General features: G+C 41.1%; 1 protein-coding gene across 4 annotated transcripts in view; it reads right to left on the reverse strand.

The window, feature by feature from the left end:
* The window catches only part of LOC121914211 (ATP-binding cassette sub-family C member 12-like), a 60,782-nt gene that overhangs the window by 39,364 nt on the left and 977 nt on the right, over window positions 1-20,441 (reverse strand). For 3 of the 4 annotated variants that reach the window (XR_006100488.1, XR_006100489.1, XM_042437430.1), the window contains exons 2-12: window positions 13,092-13,216; window positions 8,010-8,176; window positions 7,157-7,312; window positions 5,460-5,607; window positions 4,897-5,130; window positions 4,551-4,724; window positions 2,601-2,748; window positions 2,232-2,380; window positions 1,426-1,533; window positions 607-933; window positions 157-228 (exon numbers count right to left, since the gene is read on the reverse strand). Coding sequence is in view for 2 of the 4 variants with exons in the window: in XM_042437430.1 (XP_042293364.1) it covers window positions 157-228; window positions 607-933; window positions 1,426-1,533; window positions 2,232-2,380; window positions 2,601-2,748; window positions 4,551-4,724; window positions 4,897-5,130; window positions 5,460-5,607; window positions 7,157-7,312; window positions 8,010-8,176; window positions 13,092-13,190 (1,782 nt within the window). In the remaining 2 variants the exon portion in view is untranslated. Of the gene's footprint in view, window positions 1-156; window positions 229-606; window positions 934-1,425; window positions 1,534-2,231; window positions 2,381-2,600; window positions 2,749-4,550; window positions 4,725-4,896; window positions 5,131-5,459; window positions 5,608-7,156; window positions 7,313-8,009; window positions 8,177-13,091; window positions 13,217-20,441 lie in introns of those variants that run through there. The other variant, XM_042437432.1, reaches the window with a different exon arrangement.

The following is a 20,441-nucleotide window of genomic DNA, read 5'->3' on the forward strand; positions in this document are numbered from 1 at the left end:
CATGTGCTCACAGAAATTATTATATGATCAGTGTAGTCAAGGCCCAATTTAACTGTCAAGAAATGTAAAGGCTTACAAGACATTCCACTGGAGGTTGACTCTGAAGCATAAGTGTCAAAGAACATATATCAACACAGAGTTTAAATGTGCTCATACCTGTCCCAGTATTGCTGTGATGATTGAGCTTTTTCCACTTCCAACATTTCCACAGATCCCCAGGATTTTGCCCTGCAAAGGGAATGTGTTTTTAATAACTTTATTAAATGTTAAAACTTGACATGAAATAGCAATATCCCCTTCTCCAATTACCCCATGCTCCTACTCAACAAATTAATGCTAGAACAACAAAAAAGAGAAAGAAAATAATAAAGTAAAATGGGTTCATGTTCCAATCTCCTACTTCCATATAGATTATGGCAATCAAGTCTGTGATAAAAGAAAACAACACAAATTATCAAATCTTCCCCCTTCTGCACTTGTTTGAAAATGGACACAGACTGGATGAAGACTGTGTTCACATTCCTGCTGTGCTTAGATGTCTCAATCACCTCCATTTTAGCTTAAACAGAAACCCACTTAAACACTTTTGCTCAAAAGTATACCTACTTTTGGTACTGCGAAATTTAGGTTGCATAAAGCAAAGGGACAGCTGCTATCCTTCCTAGCAATTGTTATCTGAGAGGGAGAAATGACTGATTTTGACCCCGATTTGTCTTTGCAGATGCTGTTCCCGTTCAGGGTTGTGTCCGTGCTCTTTTTGGCATTGCATTTGTTGGCAGAAGTGACACTCTGGGTTGCCTCCTTGATCCCTTTGGTGCTGCATTCACTGAAATAACGTCCCCAAGACAACGTGGCGCCATCCAGGACCACAGCATTAGGGGAGTCCTTCAAAAGCATCACATATGCTGGAGGAATTGGAGTAACCAGAATTTTCTGGAAAAGAAGAGGCAGAGATAGATGGTCCTTTGGTCTGATCTAGAATGGATTTTCTTCTGCTGTAGGTATATTTAATTTTTTAATGGAATCTATCTATCTATCTATCTATCTATCTATCTATCTATCTATCTATCTATCTGTTGATGACAATTTTCTTTATGAATAAAGGAAGTATCTAACATGCAATTAATATAATATCAAAAAGAAAAAAATCTTTCTCTCCTCCTCTTTTTCCCCTCAATCCTATGATCTAAATCCAACTGTTAGTCCCAACTAGAGTAGACCCATTCTATCAATGAGAATTTGATAAATCAACACTTGTGTAAATCCCATTAACTGCAGCTTGCAGAAACCTTCTGGATGTTGTAGTCCAAAAAAAGGAACTCCCTAAGCTTTGGATAAATTAATCATCAGAACATGATATAGTACAGGAACCACAACAAGAATGAGAGCACAGTTCTAGAATGTCTAAAATCATTTCAATTTTACCTTCAGCCTTTTTAAAGAAACAGCTGCTTCTGCTGCAGCTTTCACAGAGAATGGCAAAATGGCAATGACAAACCTCATTACATTGAACATTGCTATCACACTGAAGGCCTGCAAAAGGAAATGAGTAAAAGACTGTTAGGATCATGTACAATAGTTTTCATATTATATCTTTTAAGAATTTCTGAGACAATGTGCTGTATCAGTTGATGGGGTGTATGGTTAAAACCTAATACAATGAATTCTATTCTCAAATTCTAAATTAGGGTAAGCATCATGCAGCCCTTCAGATGTCACTGGATTGTTGCTCCTAGCATTCTTCACAATTGGCTATGCTGGCTGGGACTTCGGAGAGTTGCATGCAGTCTAACAGCATCTGAAGGTTACCTGATTAGATTCATGGCCTAAACCGTATTTAACTGGAGCTAAACTCCAGTTAAACTCCAGTTAAACTCACTGACAATTGAGTCAGTGAGTTTAACTGGAGCTAACAATATGGTTAATACATACTCCAGTCCCACTGGTTCAATAGGTTCACCCCAGTTGCTGGGGTGTCTATATGTGCAACAGACAGTGGGGAGTCCATCTTGCCTTGTGCAAAATGCCTTTGGCTCAGCCTGCCTGCATCAACCTTCTGGTCTTCTATAATAAACCACTCTTGATGAAGAAACTAATTGGGCAAATAATGGAATACGTAGTCGGGCACCTAAAGTTTAGAATGCTGTAATGTTCTATAATAGACAACGGGGACAAATGAAGAGGAAAAGAAATCTATTATTTCTGTATGGTGATTTAGGATTGCAGCTTACAACAGAGGCTGTTAGTTCGAGCTTTAAAAGAGTATGGATGAAAAATGTCATGACGATCGACAGGGTGGATACAATTGGCGTAAGGGCAGAGTTCACACTTTGAACATATCCTGCTTTTTCCAGTATTTTCCTCTCTGCTTTCCTGATGCCTGTAAAGGGTAAAAGACATCCTTCAATTATAATGTGAGAAAAGTGATAAATCATACATCCTGCTAGACAATGGCATGTCATTTTGCAAATTATAGCCTTGCCTCTCGAATTAACAGTAAATCACAGATATTTGTCGAGAATGATCCAGTTAAGGCATTTCATTGAAATTTAAAAGTCCTTTCTCTATTTTTTTTATCTCTCTCTCTCTCTTTCTCGTACCTCTGACAGCTTTGGCAAAAGATTTCTCCCAAGCGTACATTTTGATCAGCTTAATGCATGTCAAAATCTCATTCATTATTCGTACACGTTTATCCGTCACCAAAATGGCAGCTCTTCGGAAGACAGAAGTAAGCCTGGCCATGGACATCTGTAGCAGATAGGAAAAATGTCATAAAAGGAAACAGCTGACACAGAGATAAATATTCTTCTTTCTTTTTTAAAACAATAACTACACATATTTCCATAAGTGACTGTTTAACTCAGAAGGATATGAAAAACATTCTATGTTGATTTTTTAATGTTTCTCCAACTCCTGTATTCTTTGACTCCTACCTTCTTCAGCTTTTTTGTATCAGATTGCAAGACTTCACTTTCTTTTCCTTCATGTACACATTTTTCATACAGTTTATGCTCAGTGTAAACATTTTGTACATTATGGCCAGAATCCTGTTCGGACTTATGCCTTTGTAAGTGGACTTACATCTGCAGGAATTAGAATTGGGTAGTTCCATAATGTACATATCCAGTAAAGGTTGGATGTTATGGTACTACATAGGGAGTCAGCAAAGTGGCTGATGCACATTGGGACCAATGTACAACAAGACTGTGCATCGGTTCCGTCTGGCATCAGAATACTGGCTAGGGAGTTTCAATGAACATTGGACCATTCTTACCTGGCCCCTGTTATGAATCTTTGCAATTCACGAACAGGTTTTCTTAGCACCTCTGTTACATAGCTAAGTATATGTAAAATTATGTAATATACACTGTGATAGAGGATTCCCATTAAACAGCCATTCCTTTCTCCTTTTGTGTCACATCTTTTTAGATTGTAAGGCTGAGGGAAGAAAACTGTCAAATTAAAAATTTGTAAGCCGTTCTGAGACCATTTCTGAAGAGCAGGGTATAAATACAATAAATATCTGTCAATTGTATACACTTGTAGTTGTTCATATTTTTAAAATTACATATAGTTTTGTGTGCATTTTGTTTCTCCAAAATGTACCACAAACCTCACAATTATGTTAATTTATGGGGACAGACTTTGTTTTGTGAAGTGGATACTTTCATCCAAAATTGTGATTCCAGGGACATTATTTTCCACTTCTACTAATTTAAACATAGGAAAGGGCTGCTCAGTGGAGAGCACTTGCCTTTCATGCAAAAGGTCCCAGGTTCAGTATCTGGCATCTCCATGGAGCTCTGACATTAAAAGAGCCTTGCTGCATCAGATCACAGCTTAGAAAAGTTTTCCTTTTCTGGATTACAAGTCCTAGAATAGGACTGGCAATTCTGACTGGGGGATTATGAAAGTTGTACCCTCAAACTGAACTTTTTGAGCTCTAATCAGACCATATGGTCTCTGTAGTCCTGCATCCCACGGTGATCAACCAAAAGCAAGGTATGAGAATGACAGTCTTTTCTTTATCTCCAGCAGCCTGTATTAAGAGCAGAGCTTGGAAAGTTATTTTTAAGAAGACTGGATATACTGACATTTTGGAGCCAGCAGTAGCAGGAAGACACTATGGGTATCACTGCTCAGCTATGGACAGTTTCACAGCGTCATTATATTCATTCTTCTTAAAAATACCTCTCTGTGCTCAAAATAAGAAATGAGGAGCCTCTGAGCTTGGAGAGAAGATGGAGTTAGTGTTGATAGGCAGAATCAAAAACTTGGGAGAATGGCTGCTAGTTTCAGACAATACTGAGCCAGATGGCCAGTAGAAAGTCTTTTTTATCAGTAGTGCATCTAAAACTAGAAGGCACTGTACAAAAAACAGTAAATTATCTGCAATTCTACTTAAATTATGCAGTAGGCTTTGGCATTCTGAACAAAACCACTTGGCACTGTCTCATAAATGACTACTATAAACATTCCACACAACCTCATCTTTTTAAACATTTGCTGAAATAAAAACACAATGATTGTTTAGAGAACTGTCATGTTACCTGTATGGGTATGAACACAATATACACTAATGTTCCTATGAGTGCAGTGGGACCAAGGATGATGCAAGAATAGACTGAACAGACAATCATCAGCAGAGGCACAGCAATTGGCAGGGGACAAAATAAGGCTGCTTCAAACATCCGATAGCCATCGTTGGCTAATAGATTGATCACCTGAAAGATGTGAAGGAACAAGAGTGGCTACATGACAAATAGTTTGAAAACACTCCTGTATCAAAGAATTTTCAAAATCAAAACTTTAGATGTCTTTTTCAAAACACGTTTTACTAGAGACATTTTACAATTGAAATTATCTCTACCAAGGCAAATGAACCACAAGGCTTACTTCACCAAAAGAGATGTGTGACAAAGATTTGAATGCCAGCAGTTTCTCAAATGCAACTGTAGACATGGCAACTTTTAATCTGATAGCGGTCCGGTAATTCACAGCCCATGCCAATGCCCAGAACAGAACTTTGGAAAACTCGGTCAGAAACAGGGCTACACAGAGGCCAATCCCTCTGACCAGGTCCCTGGAGCCACTTTCACCATACTGTAGGATGCTGTGTATGAGCACTGTCTGCAAAAAGATAAAGAGTACAAACCTGAATTATTTGGGGAGGGAGAAAATATCATGCCATTGGGATCTGTGAATCTCTAGACAAGTCATACTGAATGGAGGATTCTGTAACTTCTCTAAGCTATGCTCTGATTAGCAAGAGGGCCACAAGATCTTGGAAAGAGTTCTTTCCTGCCTTGGCTGCCTGCAGTTTTTTGTTTGTTTGTTTTTAAGTGGGAGGTCAAGGAAAAGTTTGCCTACAGTCCATGCACCCAAATGTACTTTGGTTGCAACACATACATCTCCTCCATGGGTACGCATATTTATAAATGGATCTCCATAGTACTCACCGGTCCTAGAGCACCAAAAATCATGCAAGTGACATTTGCCACGATGTCCACCAAAATTCTAGTCCTCTGAAATCTTAACACCACTCTGACTAAAGAAGCTTTCTCAGGGCCTGCTTTGGCCAGCTCTGCTTCCCAAAGGAGTCGAAATCTGTAATTTAAAGGTATAATTTTTAATTTTGCTAGTTGTTTATGTCACAACTATTTACATTAGATTCAATAGTACATGGGATTATGATTTACCAGTAACATTAGTGCCAGAAAGCATTCCTCTAAGGATTCATTCCTAAGATGTGAAATTGGAGGAGGTAATTGGGGGGGGGGGGTGACACCAGGAGTTACTGCACCGGGTGACACCAACCCTAGGGACATGACTGATCAGTGCCACTGTTGGCATTGTTTTTAGACATGGGTCGCCACTTCAGTCGTATCATTATATTAATGTATTGTGCCACAGGCCTTCTGCAAACTGGAAAGGGGGTTGCATTTTCTCTCTCTTCTTTTTTTTAATAACAGAGGTTAGCAGCAGAAAAAGGCCTCCCTTTGTCCTCTTGGAATCCTCTGCCTAACTGTTAAGCACCAACGGAAGGTTTTTACATGCTGAACTGCAGCACAGTGAAAGGGCAGCAAGAGGAACTGCTTTATCCCCAGTCAGTGATAAGAGATAAGACATTTCCACAAGGTACAGAACCCTGGGAAGGGGCAAAAGGAGGCATTGTCCCCCAAATAAGAATTCTGTTTCCTAAAGTGAAATTTTTCCCTAGTCCCTAAATTGTAACCTTGCAGTAACTTCAAACTTGAGTTGCACATTTAGAAATACAGGTTAGGCTTCCTAAGAAAAGAAGGAGGCAACATTACCAAGGGAACACAAAGACAGAGTTCAAGGTGTGAATGATTTTTAACCTCTCTATCTCTTTTGCTCTCTTGCTCTCTCTGTAATACTAGAAATTTGGGGACCGAAAGAAGATTTCACTTGGGTGGGACAGAATTCTTAGGCCTTGAGGATTAGAATATAAACAGGGTGACCAGAGGTTCCCCTTTTCCCAGACATGTCCTTTCAGCCTTCTGTTCAGGAGGAATCTCAAACTGTCCTCCATTCAGAACATGACTGAGAAGCATGCATTTATGTGTACAGGAATATTTTCAGCCTTTATTGTGTTGTGTCCTACATTTTTGCTTGAATGTCCTACATTTCACTGTGGCTTGGCCTCCTTTGCGGTTAAGACATCAGGTCATCCTGTATATAAAGTTTATCATCGTATTACCATTGGACTATGCCATCCAACTCAGAGGGTCAAGCCTATTGACCCTCTGAGACAGGCAACAGTATAAGTCCCTGTTGGGCTACTGAGACCCTGACATCAGTCCAAGGATTCCAGTTTTGTTGCCAACCCTCGTAATGAGTCCCTTCTCCACAAAATCAGTGTGAAGCTGAGTGAAAACATTTCAGGTGAAATACACATTCTGTATAAATTATAGTGCTTTGCTTTACCTGCTGCCTTGCTTCCCCACTCCTTGCAAGAGCAGAACAGCAGGAAACTACAAGCAGTATTGTTTTTTCTAGCCAAGCATTACCTATTATGCTCAACATCCTCTGTCGCTGGAGAATGCAAATGATCATTTAAGTTTCCTTCCCACCGCCTACCCTTGACACACACAGAAAGCTCTTACATAAAAAGGTTCTCTTGTAATAGTATTACCTTTTGGAGTTTGGTTCTGAACTATCATGATACGATAGAGGAGGCAAGCTGGCAACTTCAATGTTTTGCCTACATCCTCTGAACATTAGGAATGAAAGCCAAGAAAACGTTGCAAATGAGAAGAGCCCAGCATCATCCAGTGGATTTGCAGAAGATCTGGTGGTTAGGAGGAAATAAACATTTGAGAAAGGCATTACAAAAGTACCAGGCCAGACCTTCTGTTCAAGGAGTTCCATAATTTCTATTGTCTCTAACCTGGTTTGTTAAAAAAATAAAAAGTCTGTCCCAATTTTGTCACCGTTTACCAAAACCCATCTGAAATCGTATCATTTGTTCATATCAGATTGTTAGAATTTGCACTATATCCTGTATTGTGTCATTATTCATTGGACAAGCATTTGCACACTTTGCACCTGATCTCTTCTTGTGCAAGCATTTTCCATGTATCACAACTGCACAACTGGAAAGTGCTGTTTATACAATGGTACAATCCAGCAAAACTATACCAACAAGGATTTTCACTCCCCCAGCATCAGAGTGGATTTATGCTTTTGCTCCTTCTTCTTTTTTATGAATGCATTTCCCCACAAAGTACACATTTTCTGCATGCATTTTTTCTGATTCACCACAATGTCTTCAGTCAATTTTTTCAACTGGACACATTACATACTTAGTCTTTTGTATGCATGGTTTTGTCTCTATTTTGATTCTCAAAAATGTACCACAAGCCTTCCAAAGCAAAAATGCATTTGTCTTGCAATGTGTCTTGTGAGGTACAAAATGGATACCTCCATAAGGAATCACAATTCCAATTAAACTTTTTCATCCCTGATCATGAATACATGCAACCTGCCTTTGATGAAAGCGAAAGGGAATCATATTTTTTAAGCTTGGGGAATATTTCTGGCAGAATGTCCTTTCACCACCTCCTTGGTTGAAGTCAGGAGGACGCAGATAATGTTCCGATGCTGCCATGCTGCCAGTCTGATACCATGGTTCATAGCTGTCAGCCAGATCTCTCTTTGAAGTAAAAAAGAAAAAGAAGACAGGGAAAGAGAGTGATTCATTTTAATGACTTTTAAGTTTCATTGCCCTTGTTTTTCCTCATATGGTAGGCATATCTTAACATATTGCATTCCTCATGGGAGGAATATGTTAAGATATGCCTACCAATGATGATGCCCAAGGCAAACCCCAGGAACTTTACTGCCTGACCTTGTCCCATCACTATTCAAAGTCGTGGTGAATAATACCCAAACCTAAAAAGTTATTTTAGCACATGAGATGGAAAATTCCACAGAAGCTTTCCCCCAAAGGCTGTGAAAGGTTGAGAGAGAGTGACTTGCCTCACCCTGTGGGTTTCCTTTACTGAGTAGAGACTTAAACACTGGTGTCCAGAAGTCAGTCCAACATTCAAACCACAACGTCATATTGACTCTCATTAAGCATGAAACCTCAACCATAAGCCACAGTTGCACAAGATATGTCATTCAAAGACGTAGCAAGTCTAAGATATGAAAAAATTGGATATACACCCATTTTTTCAAAGCAATGCTCTCTCCCAGAAATTCCTCACGAAGGAATCAAGAAGATTTGAACTGGCTCTTTCCCATGGGCAATCTGGAATTTCTTCATCTATAAAATCATGATAATAGAGATCCCAAGAAGGCCAAACTAGATGTCTCATGACAAATCCATTGTGCCAAAAAGTGAGGAGGGTGATAAGTTCAGCAGAGGGGGAAATGCTATGTCAGTGCATTATTCTTTTTAGGTACCACATTCTTCTGAAATCATGCCCCAAAACACAGCTATGCTACAAAATAGAAGTGAATATATCTATCAGACTGTGAAATTATGTAAGTGTGGTACTTAGTGGTGGAGAAATGGGGAAAGATGTAGCACCCCTTTCTAGAGCTTAAAAATTATTTTGGGGCTTGAGGTCCCAAAATCCTCACTTACTATGCTCATAAGGGGATATTAGGGGAGGTCTAATCCAAAGAAACATGACCTTTCCAGAGTCTGCTTTCTTCCACAAATGTTTCAGGCTCATGAACCCTGTCTTCCCTCATATTGCTATTTAAATATATCTAGTTTTGATTGTAGTGGGTTTAAACAAGGTGGGTTTAATGTTTATTTTACTTATTGGTTTTATTCAGTAAATAACTACCTCATTTTTCTCTTTCTCAACACAAAACCCAGTTACACAAAGCAAATTACAAAATATAAAATAAAAACAATAAACAACCATTAACACAGACTAATAGAATCATAGAATCCTAGAGTTGGAAGAGACCACAAGGGCCATCCAGTCCAGCCCCCTGCCATGCAGGAACTCTCAATCAAAGCATCCCCGACTCTTTGGAGAGTCTTTGCAAGTTGCAGCAACAAATGAATTAAGTGTTGCAAATTGTAACAAGATACAGCTCTACTAGCTGAGCTGGTGATATGTAGGCAGTCCTCTCCTATTACCTGGAGCTGAGCCCCTATAATTTGCACCCTCATCGCCTACCTGGAGCTCACACATGAAAACTGGAGACCAGGTCCTGAAATCCATCAACCGTACTGGGATTTGGCTGTGAAATTTCAGGACCTGGAATGGTCCTACCCTGCCAACCCTAGGCAGGGTTGAACCAGGAAAAAAAAAGCAGGAGCTGTGTTGCCAGTTAGTAGTCTGGACCAAAATGTAAGTCAGAATCAGAATTAGTAGCCATGCTCCTGGAAGGTTCTGGGAACTGAGAACCTTTCCAAGCTGTGATTTAACTCCTCTCACATCAATCAGTTCTTTACTGGAAATATCCCCCATCCCTTGCAAATACTTTTCTTAGTTCTTGCTGTGCCATCTCTATTAAAGGTGATTCTTCACATTCTAAAAAGTTGTTTTCCTCTCTCTCCTGACTTTGTTCCTCCCTTAGTTCGCTTCCACCTGGAAGGAAGCTTTCCAGGGTGCTGGCCTCAAGTCTCCAACTGCCTGATTCAACAGTCATTCTGAACCCATAAAGAACATTCTGGAACATATGTTCCATCCTCTCTTTGATCTCTGTTAAAGGAATATGACCCCAGGCATTCCCTCTGGTAGTTGGATTAAGAGGAAAGGCTATTCCATTTTGCCCTTCAAGGCCCATGGCTTGTGTGGACAAAACTGGCATGCAGGCAGAAAGAAAGAGCTATGGTTCTTAGGTCTTCTAGTGTTTTGAACCAACCATCGCAACACATTATGTTGCTCCTTGCAGCAGCTAAGCAAACCTGGAGTTGCCTGTGGCTAAGCAAACCTGGTCCATAATGGAGAAAGGAGGAGTATCAATCTGCTAAAAAAAAAATCCCTGTGGCGATCACAATTTGGCAATCATAAATTGTGGCTGCTTTGGTCTGCAACAATGGTCAGGTGTTCCTTTCAGTTTTTATGCAATGAGATGCTATTGTATATGATAACTTTGGGCCTGAACAGACAGGCCAAAATAAAGCTGCTTTGGGTAGTATGCTGAAAGTATGCTGTTTAAATGATGCATGCATCCTAAGAGGACAGAAGCCATGCCAAAGCCATGCTCCAGTCCTAAGGACTGGACCACAGCTTTGGTGCAGCTTCTAGCCTCTTAAGATGTGTGTCATTTAAATATCACACCTCCAAAGTGACCCAAAGCAGCTTTATTTTGGCCTGTCTGTTCAAGCCTTTTGTTAAAAATGCAGGGTGAAGTTTGCTCAGCAGTGCTATTCTGAGCCTGTTAAATGTCTGTTGTTACGATGGTCAGAATTTGTCAGAGCTAATCACTTAGACATGAGTTCAATATTCTTTCAATCAAAGTTTGGAATGATCCTTTTTAAAGGAACTACTTACTTTACTCCAATCATCTCACAGGTCATTACTATAACTGGAGTCCAGAAACTAAGGACTCACTTAGTTACTTATTACAAATGAATAGCTAGTGTGAGCTTACCACAAAATGATCTCTGGTGCCTCCTTAGTCTTAAAGGTGCTGCCAGAATCCATTTTTCTCCCCTTTCCTTTATCATTTTTTATGTTTCAGCAGAATAATATGACTGGTTTTTTTTAAAAAAAATTCTATTTCATCTCATTCCAAAACAAAAGGAGATTTCTCCTATCAGAAGACTATCTTTTATCCATTAACTTTACTCCCAAGGATGAAACAGGAATTGGTTTTTAAACCTTTTATAAACATTTTTAATGTGTTGTCCTGGAAGCTGCTTAGGTCTGATCATGGGAGAAAGGCAGCATATAAATAAATATATAAACAAATAAATAAAATTTATTGACCACTGTGGATTATTTATGTGTAGATTACTCATAAATAGTCCACAGTGGTCAATAAATTTTATTTATTAATCCAGCAAAGAAAAAATTAGCCAGAAGTGCCAATGTGTGGGTTTTGCCTATCACTCCACTGCCACTAAATATGAGAGTTCCCCTTATCCCCATCTCTGCCACCAACTGTGGGGATCTCCTAGATGCCCTTGTGGTTCCTGTGTAAGACTTGATTCATTTTATCTTCCCACTGAACACTGCCATCCTGTATTACCGTAACTGCTACCGCAACAGATACCATGTTGGAACTTAGCTTTCCAATATGTAGTTTTCCCAGAGACAAAAGCTTGCAATGTAAAAATAATGATTTATTACATAGAATTTGAGCATAACATCGCAGATTAATTGCTGAACACACCTAAATCATATCCCTCACACTTTTTCATCCTCATCTCCTAACTAATCCTAATTCTGACTCTTATTAATCTTTGGGCTAGTCTACACTTAAATGCATTGTGCGAATTGCTACAGATTTCCACACATTCACTTTAACAGTCAATTTGCTTCACTTCCCTGTGCACCTTTGCAGCTATTCACTCTCTCTTTGCTGAAAATGTGCAGCCATCCAAATCTAGGTGAAGCAGATGGATGGCCCATGCCTAGAACAGGGACGTAGCCAGGATTTTGGGAAGGGGAGTCCAAACTAAGAGCCATCATTATAATGGGGCTTGGGTGTGGCGGTGTGGCGGCACACACCATTCATTGTATCTAATGGAAGGGAGGGTCCAGACCCCACGGACCCCCCCCCTTGGCTATGTCCCTGCCTAGAATAGCTGTTCCAGGCATGGGAAGGAGGGGTCAGGACAAACCTTGGCGATAACCAAATTCGTGAATGCTAAGTATGTGAATATGGAGGGATGACTATCATCATCATCATCATCATCATCATCATCATCATCATATCAGGGGGTAGATCTTGCTTTCAGCAGACTTGTGTCCTTTTGGCTGGCAACAATGCATTTGTTACTTCTATGGTAGCAAAATTTGGTTTAGCTGCTAGCAAGATTAGAATTAGCTTTCTTGATGGGAATGATGGCTAGTTCCAGTCTAGTTTTATGGTTTTATTATTTTATCATTTATGATGTATTATTGGCCTTTTGTTGATGGATCTCTTTTATTAACTTTACCATGTTGTTTTTGGTTATTTTTATGCTTTTTTTAAAACTCTGTTTTTGTATTTACTGTTTGGATATATTTTATTTTGTGACGGCTTTTGGCTTTTAATAATAAATTTCTACTTACTTGCTATTATTATTATATCCAACCTTTCTCTCAATATATGGAGACAAGGTGGCATTCTATTCTACTAGATTGAGGAGTATTTTAATTATGTAGATACGTCCTGCATCTCTGACTCTTACTAACACTACTAACCACTCAAACTCCTAAACCCAATTAATTCCTAATCCAGACAGACTACTCTTTCATTCCTTTTCAAAATGCCCTTAGACATTCTACCAGTTACCTAACACACACAATTCTCTCATCCTTTCCCTGACAGATCTTCACTGTATAACATCTGTACACACAGAACTGTATTACCCTAATATCTAATAAACAAAACAGGATTTTCACTTGAAAAGTCCAGAGCATCATATCAGCAATATTTTTACTTACATAGGTCAAACCAGTGATGTTATTTGTCTCCTTGTGATCCTTTTCATCAGCTTTCTTCTTTGTGGGTTTTGAAACTGAAGATCTATTTCTCCTGGACATTTTTATATAAAATCACAGATGCAGCCCTGTGGTGATAAGAAGAAAACAATAAGATCAGAATTGCACCAAAAGGGAAAAATGTCAATGAAAAAGCAGGTGAATTTCCTGTCATGAGAAGTACTTTTGACCTTCTAAATTTGATCTGTATTAATATTAATATTTTTAAAATGATAAAATTAGAAGAATTTGTATTGCAAATAACAATTTCAAAATGAATGGGAAACAACACCCTCCTTAGTTTTGTCCTTCTCTTCTGCCCGTGCTTCAGTACAATCAGTTATTCACCCAACGCTTATACTGAAACTCTCCCAGATCTCTTGTTAGAAGACAGTTAGCTGCCTGGACTTTCTGTTTTGTTCCTCCTGCAATGTTCATCAATAAATATTCCAAGTACACAATTACTATTAAAGAGTTCTCTTTCAACACTGATACACACAGTCGTCTATAGCTTTGCAGGCTGATGTTCAGATGTGTTAATTTTGTATGGTGCTGGTGAAAAGAGAACTGGAGGGGTTGATTCTGAGTTGACAAGCATGCATAGTTGCCAACAGGTCTTAGCATGACTTTGGTGCCCAGAGCTTACACAACTAACTGCCATCAAGTTCCAGTTCAGCTGGAACAGAGTTTCTTTTATGCCAGGGTTTTAAAATGACTGAGAAATAACTGAGGACAAAACTACACATTATGAGCAAGTGTGAGTTTCTTTCCCCACCATTTTCTTCTTCCTACTAAAAAGAAGCTCTGGGGAGCTGCCATCAAAACTAAAAGAAGAGTGAAGGGAAGGGGATGACGTAACTTTTTCCTTCTGGGCACTTGCCCATACAAAATCAAGACTCTGCTTAAGCCATATGCAAAAGAGGCTTCAAATGCACAGTTTGTTGGGCAATGGATGCTCTTCTGTTTTGAAAGTATAAATGTAATGATGATGGACTTCATGGGTGTAGCTATGGAGGCAGTAGAGACAAAAGGACAGGATTACCCCTGCATAAGAATTCTGAACATCCCAGTGAAATTTTCCTCCAGTTCCCCAATTTCCAGCATTGCAGTAACTTTAATATTTTGAGTATTTAGAAATACACACTCTCCAACATTTCACAGATGGAAACTGGGACACGTGACCAAGCAGCAGCAGAGTGTAGTCAAGATGGCAAAGGACAGTAATGATAAAGAAATGCAAGGTGAGAGAGGGCTGAAGCAGTTTGCTTTGGCCTTCGTCTACTGGGAAAGGATAGACTTTGCCCTTCATGTTTTCTCCTCTCGATGAGTTACTTAAGTGCAATCTGTTTTTGCTCTTTGAAGTCTGTTTGCATTAACTGAAGTAAACGGAGACAGAGAGGAGAAAGTGACAGGAGGAGAGTGAAACTGGGTTATTTTAAAAGCAGCTGAAAAAGTGGGACAATGGAGGATTAATTGGGGCTATCCCTGCCGAATTGGGAAACACAGTTTAGGCATCCAAAGAAAAGAGGTTGGCAAAGTTACCAAGGGAGTGCAAACACAGCCAATATGAGTTCTAGATGTGGTTTTCAGTGTCTGATTCTCTCTGCAATGCTAGAAATTTGGTGACTGAAGGAAAATTTCATTGGGGCACAGAACTCTTATTTGAGGGGATGAAGTTCTTGTTTCCCACCCCTTTCTTCCATAAGCACTATTCTCTTTGATTCAGTAGACACGTTAGGATTGCTGCCTAAAAACAGTAGGTGGCCACAGCACTCGAAGCTGAAGCCTCTAAAATGTCCAAACCCAACCAAGCTCTTATTGTTGTTGTTGTGAGGTTTCAAGTCATTTCTGAATTATGGTGACCCTAAGACAAACCTATCACAGGAATTTCTTGGCAAGATTTGTTCAGTTGGGCTTGCCTTTGCCTTCCTCTGAGGCTGAGAGAGTATGAGTTGCCTTAGCGGGCTTCTCTGGCCAAGCAGATAGCAACCCTGGTCTCCAGAGTCATTGTGCAATGATCAAACCACACCACCGCACTGGACCTCTTGATGCCAGGACAGAATTCTCAGTGTGACAGGGTTTTTTTGGCTCTTTGCTAGCAAAAAGCTTCATGTTTTGTTTCCTCCTTTCAGTGATAAAACTGGAGCTCTTTTCTACACCGCTGGAGGCCCATCGCAACAGCACCATCACACCCGATGCCGATGCCTCACCAGGGGAAGGCCCACGATGACGACACCACCCATCCGTCGCTCCTTCACTCTGGCCCATAGCTCCCCAGTAGTGGGGGATGATGGGACTGGCAGTCCTGGCTGCCCACAAGGCCTCTGGAAGGACCCCAGCACCAACACCAGGAGGCAGAGGAATGCACTCAGGTGGCCTTCCCTTGGGTCACTTGGATGGCAGGACAGGGCTTGCACTGGAGAGCCCTTCTCTGCCACCCGGCCTTCGTCCTTCCACCCGGCCTGCCTCTCCTCTGTCCGTTCCGGCGCAAACGTAGTGGGAACCACACTTGTTGCTGAACCAGTTTCTGGACTGAATCCAGGAATCGGTTCAGCAGCAATTTAGCAGTAAGTGGGAATGAGGCTCACCTTTCCCAGGATTATTATCTTTTTCAATGATATACACCTTCTGATGGTGTGGCCAAAATACAATTTAATCATCTTGGCTTCAAGAAAGAGTACATGTTTGAAGACACATAATATTAAATCCCTGATCAGTTTGGTGTGTGTGGCATACAGAATGTGGAAAAACAGGGGGTTGGGGGGCAGCAGACCACAACTCCCAGGGTAGCATAGCCAGTCTAGAAAAGTACTCTTAAAAACTCTATGATGCCACAAGGTCACTGAAGTTCACTATCAGAGATTTCATTTTTATTTATTTATTTATTTATTTATTTATTGGATATATATCCTGCCTTTTTACCAAAATAGGATTCATGTTCAGGGTAAGTTACAGTGAACTCAATGGGCTTTGCCTCTGAGCAAACATGCACAGACAGCATTGGGCTGCAAAACTGGATTTGTCGTCAGCTAATGATTGACTAATGCATAAAAGAATGATCGGCTCAAGATCAGATGCAAATGAGGTTACCCTTTAATCTGATTGGAACAACCTGAATGATTCCTTACAGAGTTCAGGATGCTTGGTGCCAAGCAAGAGATATATTCATGAACATAAAGACAGAAATGCAGCTTTTCACTAATTTTCTTCTCCAAGGAAGCAACAAGTAATTTAAGCAATTTTCTTCCCACTGTGAGAAATTATCTGAAAATCATAAATAGAGGACACAGAAGAGTAGCACTGAATTACTATGTTTCAAACTTTCACATCCCCAGTTTTTGAGAAATATTTCTTAATCAGTTGAAACACTCACATTTTGGAAGCGGAGCAATAAACTATGCAAAAGACATGCAAATCTGGCAAAATTGCACAGTTTATTCTGACTGACAAGAAGAATATCTTTTTGGCACAGAGTACATGACGTGCTGATTAGCAAATGAGTGTGAAATTAGCACTATTAGTCATTCTTTCCTTTCTTCGTATTGATTTAGGAAATTACACACTTTGTCTTTTTCACTTTGGCCAGTAATGCAGAGGTTATTTATTTAAAATGCTGACAAGACTATTAGCAAAAACAAAAGGAAAGAAAAAGAGAGGGAAAAGAAAAGAAAGAGAAGGAAGGACTGGGTCAGCCAACATATTTTTGCAAAGGAATACTTGTTACTTGTACAGATAGTGGCAATACTTCAGAGCAAAGGCATTGTAGCTGAGTGTTATAAAAGGAACCGAGGGGCTGTGCACACAGGCATCTTTAGCCGGGTTGGGGATGGAGTTGGGGCATAGCATCTACACAATGCATGGCCCAGCTTCACCTGCAGGCAATGTGATGCCGTGCACTGCACTACGTGACGCACGGCATCATGCTGCTCCTCTAGCACTGTGTCTGCATTACGCAGCACCAAAGGAGTGCCATAAAGCCATGGCGCTGCAACCATCATGCCCTTTGCAGGGAGTAAAAAGGAGTCACTTTTTTTGCAAAGGTCAGATTGGGGCCATGGCATGTGGTTGCCACGGCCCTGATCTGGCTGTAAAAGGAACAGCTGCAGGCCATCTCTTTGGGGCAGTCTGAATAGCCCCTGAGACAAGTATAATGGAACAGAGGGAAAAAAATCATATTAGGTTAGTGGCTATTCCTGCTGTGGGGCCAATCTTGAATATTAAATATTGAAAGAGATTCACTTCCTCTATAGAGCTTATTGCATGGCACTTTCAGGAATGGGAATGGCATGGAAGGGGGGGAATTTGTGTTACAGCACAGGAGAACACTGCTGAGGCCGCTGGGAGTTCCCAAGCCGTTCCCCAGCCATTCCTGGCAGCCAATTTTGAAGGACGATTTTGAACTTACATGTAAAGTATAAAGCACTTCCAGTTCTTATGAGGAATAACTTTGGTAGCTGGGGATGTTTAGCCTGGAGAACAGAAGGTTAAGAAGTGATATGTCCCCACTTTGATCCTAGGTGACTTTAATATCCACATTGATGATTCCAATAACCCTACAACATCTCGCTTTAACTCTCTGCTAGCTTCTTTTGGCCTCCAACCACACTCCAACTCTTCAACTCATTCTCACGGTCACTGTCTTGACCTAGTTCTTGCTGCAAACTGCGCCATTTCTGACTACCTGGCACTTGACTTTCCACTATCTGACCATCATTTAATCTCCTTTGCTCTCACTTATACTCCTCCTCCTCGCCATACTATTCAACGTCTTTTTCGTGATCTTCAATCTGTTGACTCTAACCAACTTGGTCTGACCCTGGATTCATCTCTCTCTTCCCTAAATCTCGGGGATTCCGCTGATTCAGCAATGTCTTTATTTAACTCCACTCTTTCCTCAACTCTTGACCATTTTGCCCCTGTCTCTGTACGCACTTCTTCCTCCAAGACTAGACCTCAGCCCTGGCTTACCCCCAACATTAAGTTTCTCCGGTCCTGCTCTAGAGCGGCCGAACGTCTTTGGAGAAAGTCCAAAGAGTGGGCTGATTTTATCCATTTCAAATTTGTTCTTTCTTCCTTCTCACGCGCCCTCTCTATGGCAAAACAGAATTATTACAAATCACTGATCTCTTCCAATGAGAGGCGCCCGCAGCGTTTGTTCTCCACCTTCAACACTTTGCTTAAACCTCCCTCTCCTCCTGTCTCTTCATCTTTCTCTCCTAATGACTTTGCTAACTATTTCATCTCTAAGATTACCACTCTTCGCTCTGAGATAGTCCCTCCTGATTCTTCTTCTGCTCTTAATCTTCTTTCGCCTTCCCCTAACAAATTTTCTGTCTTTCCTCCTGCCTCTTTGGATGAACTCTCTACGCTTCTGAACTCTTCCAAACCTGCTACCTGTCCTCTTGATCCTATTCCTACTCGTCTTCTAATCTCTATAGCTCCCTCCTTTCTGCCCTCGCTCCTCCATATCTTCAATCTCTCTCTCTCTACAGGCTCCTTCCCCTCGGACTTCAAACATGCTCTCATTTCCCCAATTCTGAAAAAACCTTCTCTTGACCCCTCCTCTTTGTCTAGCTATCGTCCGATTTCTCTTCTTCCCTTTCTTTCTAAGGTTTTGGAACGGGTTGTCTATTCGCGCTGTCTTGAGTTTCTTGAAGCCAATTCCATCCTTGATCCCTTTCAGTCTGGCTTCCGCCCAAGGCATTCTACAGAGACAGCCCTCACTAAGATCTCGAATGACCTTTTACAGGCCAAGGCTAATGGCCTTTACTCTGTTCTCATTCTTCTCGATCTGTCTGCAGCCTTTGACACTGTTGATCACTGTCTTCTAGTTGACATACTCTCTGACCTTGGGTTCTCAGACTCTGTTCTCGACTGGTTTAGATCTTACTTGTCTGGCAGATCTTTTGCAGTAGTTGCAGGGGGTCAGACTTCTTCTCCTGTTCCCTTATCTGTTGGAGTTCCCCAGGGCTCTGTTCTGGGTCCCCTTCTGTTTTCTCTCTACACACTGTCCTTAGGAAAACTCATTAGCTCTTTTGGCTTTTCCTACCATCTGTATGCCGATGACACCCAGCTGTATCTTTCTGCCCCTGACCTTTCTCCAAGGCTTGAACAGCAAGTCTCATCTTGCCTTACAGCTGTCTCACAGTGGATGCGCCATCGGCGTTTGAAGCTCAACATGTCCAAGACGGAGCTTCTTGTCTTTCCTCCTAAGCCCAACCTTCAACACTCCTTTTCTGTCTCTGTGGACAACATTTCCATTCAACCAGTCCAGCAAGCCCGCAGTCTTGGCTTTATCTTTGACTCTTCTCTGTCGTGTATCCCTCAGATCCAGACCACAGCCAAGGCTTGTAGATTCTTTTTGTACAATATTGCCAAAATCCGACCATATCTCTCCGCCTCTACTGCCAAGATCCTGGTCCATGCCCTAGTGATCTCACGACTTGATTACTGTAATGTCCTCCTGGCTGGGCTTCCTTTTTCTCACCTCCGTCCTTTAATCTCTGTCCAGCATTCAGCTGCACGCATTATCACTTCCACCCACCGCTCTGACCACATCTCTCCTGTGTTGGCATCCCTTCACTGGCTCCCTCTCCCTTTCCGCATTCAGTATAAGCTCCTGCTGTCGACATTCAAAGCCCTCCATGGACTGGCCCCTCCTTACTTATCAGACCTTCTTTCTCCTCACCTTCCCACCAGGGCCCTCCGTTCTGGTAGTCAAGGGCTCCTGTCTCAGCCCAGGATTTCCTCTGCCCCATCCCGGATTCGCCCCTTTTCACTTGCTGCCCCTCACTCCTGGAACCTTCTTCCTCCACAAGCAAGAGCCATCACTTCTTTAACCAGCTTCAAAACGGAGCTGAAAACCATCCTATTCAGACAAGCCTTCCCTGGCATCGCATAATTGTCGCTTACTATCTGATGTTCTGTTGTTGGCTGTTTATCGATCCATTTCCTGTATTCCTATGTACTGTATATGTATTATCCTACTTGTGATTATGTATTTTCTCTGGATAATGATTAACCATCCATTATGAAGCCTTGCCCTCCCTCCAGTCCATCTGCCTTGGTCCAGGCCTCGGAGGTTGAGAGGAACTGCTGGACCTCTTACCCTTTCTCGTCACCACTCCCTTCTCCTTCTGTATCATGTCTTTTTTAGATTGTAAGCCTGAGGGCAGGGAACCGTCTAACTAAAAAGATTGCATGTACAGCGCTGTGTAAATTTACAGCGCTTCATAAATAAAGGTTAATAATAATAATAATAATAATAATATGATAGACCTGTTTAAATACTTGAAGGGATGTCATATTGAGGAA

Source organism: Sceloporus undulatus, chromosome 8, assembly GCF_019175285.1.
Source record: "Sceloporus undulatus isolate JIND9_A2432 ecotype Alabama chromosome 8, SceUnd_v1.1, whole genome shotgun sequence".
Lineage (NCBI taxonomy): Eukaryota > Metazoa > Chordata > Lepidosauria > Squamata > Phrynosomatidae > Sceloporus > Sceloporus undulatus.